This window comes from Carlito syrichta, unplaced genomic scaffold, assembly GCF_000164805.1.
Source record: "Carlito syrichta isolate Samal-C Ts95f unplaced genomic scaffold, Tarsius_syrichta-2.0.1 Scaffold302368, whole genome shotgun sequence".
Lineage (NCBI taxonomy): Eukaryota > Metazoa > Chordata > Mammalia > Primates > Tarsiidae > Carlito > Carlito syrichta.
The window spans coordinates 53349-55657 of record NW_007246464.1 but is presented as its reverse complement, the minus strand read 5'-3'; the positions used below and the strand labels follow the sequence as shown (position 1 = coordinate 55657).

The 2309-nt window shown below is 48.9% G+C and overlaps 1 protein-coding gene across 1 annotated transcript in view; it reads left to right on the top strand.

Moving 5' to 3' along the window:
- Positions 1 to 2309, top strand: part of CCDC63 (coiled-coil domain containing 63) — a 35354-nt gene that overhangs the window by 4580 nt on the left and 28465 nt on the right. Inside the window, exon 2 of the mRNA XM_008056459.1 lies at positions 1407 to 1526. Within this exon, the coding sequence (XP_008054650.1) occupies positions 1407 to 1526 (120 nt within the window). The remainder of the gene's footprint in view (positions 1 to 1406; positions 1527 to 2309) is intronic.

Sequence of the window (2309 nt, the reverse complement as noted above, 5' to 3'; positions counted from 1 at the left end):
CGCCTGTAGTTCCAGCTACTTGGAAGGCTGAGGTGGAAGGATTGCCGGAGCCCAGCAGGTCGAGGCTGTGGTGGCTGGGAGTGGCCACTGCAACTCGTATGGGCGACAGAGTGAGACTCCAACTCAAAAAAAAAAAAAAAAAAACTCCTGGCTGGGAGGAATTAGTTAGTAGAGACAAGGTGTTACTATATTGACGAGGCTAGTCTCAAACACCAGGACTCAAGTAATCCTCTGGCCTTGGCCTCCCGAAGTGTTAGGATTACAAGTGTGAACCACTGTGCTCAGTCAGTAATGAGTTTTAAGGGGAAGTCTGTTGAGAATTTCTGGAGAAGTTTTGCTTTCCTTCCCCTTCATTCATATCGCTTCTCCTACCTTCCTTCCTGGAATATGACTGTGAAGGCCGGTGCAGTGGCAGCTATCTTTTAAGTGTAAGAGAAGGACCAGGTAAATTACAGAGAATTACAGAGATCTTGTCCTTACTTTCTTGAGCTACTAAATGTAAGCCAACAACCTATTATGAGAAAAAAAGCTAAGTCATAATCTAAGCCACTGTTCAGTTGGGCTTTCTGTTTTGCCTTGATAACACAGAGGCAGCTGTAGACAAGACTTATAAGAATGGGTGTGGCTGTGTTCTAATAAAACTTTATTGACAAAAACAGGCGGTGGGCTGGATTTGGCCAAGAGCTGTAGTGTGCAGACCGTGGCCTAAAAAATGTGGTTAGGGGCCTGTCCACAGCCCGCTGCAGACTGACTCAGGCTTGTCATCTCCACAACTCAAAGACCGATCCAGGTTGTGCTGGTGACGTAATTTCCAAAGTGGCCGACTCTTGGTGAAGTTCCAAACAAAGCAAAGGACAATCTTCTTTTGACTTGTATAGTGATATATTCCTGGACAATTTGGCGTCTGCTAGAACTGAACAAAAAATTCTGTGTGCACGTATAAATGATAGTGTGATTCTAGGTACACAAACGTATCACAAGGCTTTCCACCTATGTCATGGGAAGTCACAGGGGAAGGGGACAACTCTTGGATGTCTGGCCCTGTCTCACGTGCTGCAGGGTGTGTGGCAGCTCGTGACCACTCATTAAATGCCATTAGCGCCTTCGTCATTGCAAGAGCTAGAAAACACCTCCACAAGTCACCAAGGCCTGTCGGGGACATAGTCATTTCTGCTAGAAACCAGGACTTGGGGCAGGCAGCATTTATGTCCACAGGTGAGTGGCAGTTACATGCACGGGGGAGGGCAAAGATGACCTCATTTTATCCCAAATTGGCGAAGACTAAGTCAGACTGAGCAGGTGTCTAAGGTAAGTTAAAATTCCATTTAGAGGAAAGGAAAGGACCTGGTCGTTTTTGTCTCGGCACGTTGCTGTCGTGAGCCGTAGAATCTCTCCCTCTTTTTCAGATTGCTCAGATGGAAAAGAAAGTCGCCAACCAGAAGCAGATCTTTGTGAAAATCCAGGAGGCCAGTAACCCCCAAAAGCTGCAGAAGCAGATCCACATTCTAGAAACCCGCTTGAATCTCGTACGTAGGATGTTCTCGCTTTGCACGCGGCGCTCCCCACCTTTGCTTGCAGTGAAGAAAGACATCTGCTGAGCCGCTAGCAGAAAGTGCCCATTTCGTGGCTAGGCTCAGGAGCGGGTGAACTCATGGTGGACACACAGGCTGGGAAACCTCTATAGTGTACTGTCACTCTGCCCCACTTGTTAGGGTACGGATAGGGTGAGGGTGAGATGGATGGAGGCCCAGCACCGCTGGAGTCGGCAAGCCGGAGGTGTGCGCTGGCAACCCAGAGATCCGAGTAAATGCAAAGAATTGCAACACACAGAGGTGAAAGAAGAGAACATTTATTTAAGAAAAGTTCACCCCCCACAGACAGGGAGGGGGCCCACACTCTAGGTGAGTGTGGCCTCGTAGCCCCCCAAAGCCCTGGCTTAAATCCTTTTCCTTGGAGATGTGGCACCTGACTGCCGTGACTTCCTTACTGACCACCTGTGGATGTCTTAGAGATCCTGTGACACAGACACCCATCCATGTCCGCCCACATTATCATAGCCCCTCGAGAAGGGCATGACAAGGATTCTCATTCTGCAACTTCCCAGATGACATTCCTTAGAGCTAGTGGAGGGTGCACCTCCCCTTATCTCCTAGGCATTCCCAGTGGGTAGCTTCGGGGGATCCTTGGCTTCCCTGTAGATAGGGCCCAGTTTTCTGGAAGATCGAACCCCCACCTGCTCCCCCTCTGAGCGGTCATAACTTTTGTAATGACAAGTTCATGACTTTTACAGTCCTTGCCCAATGCATGAT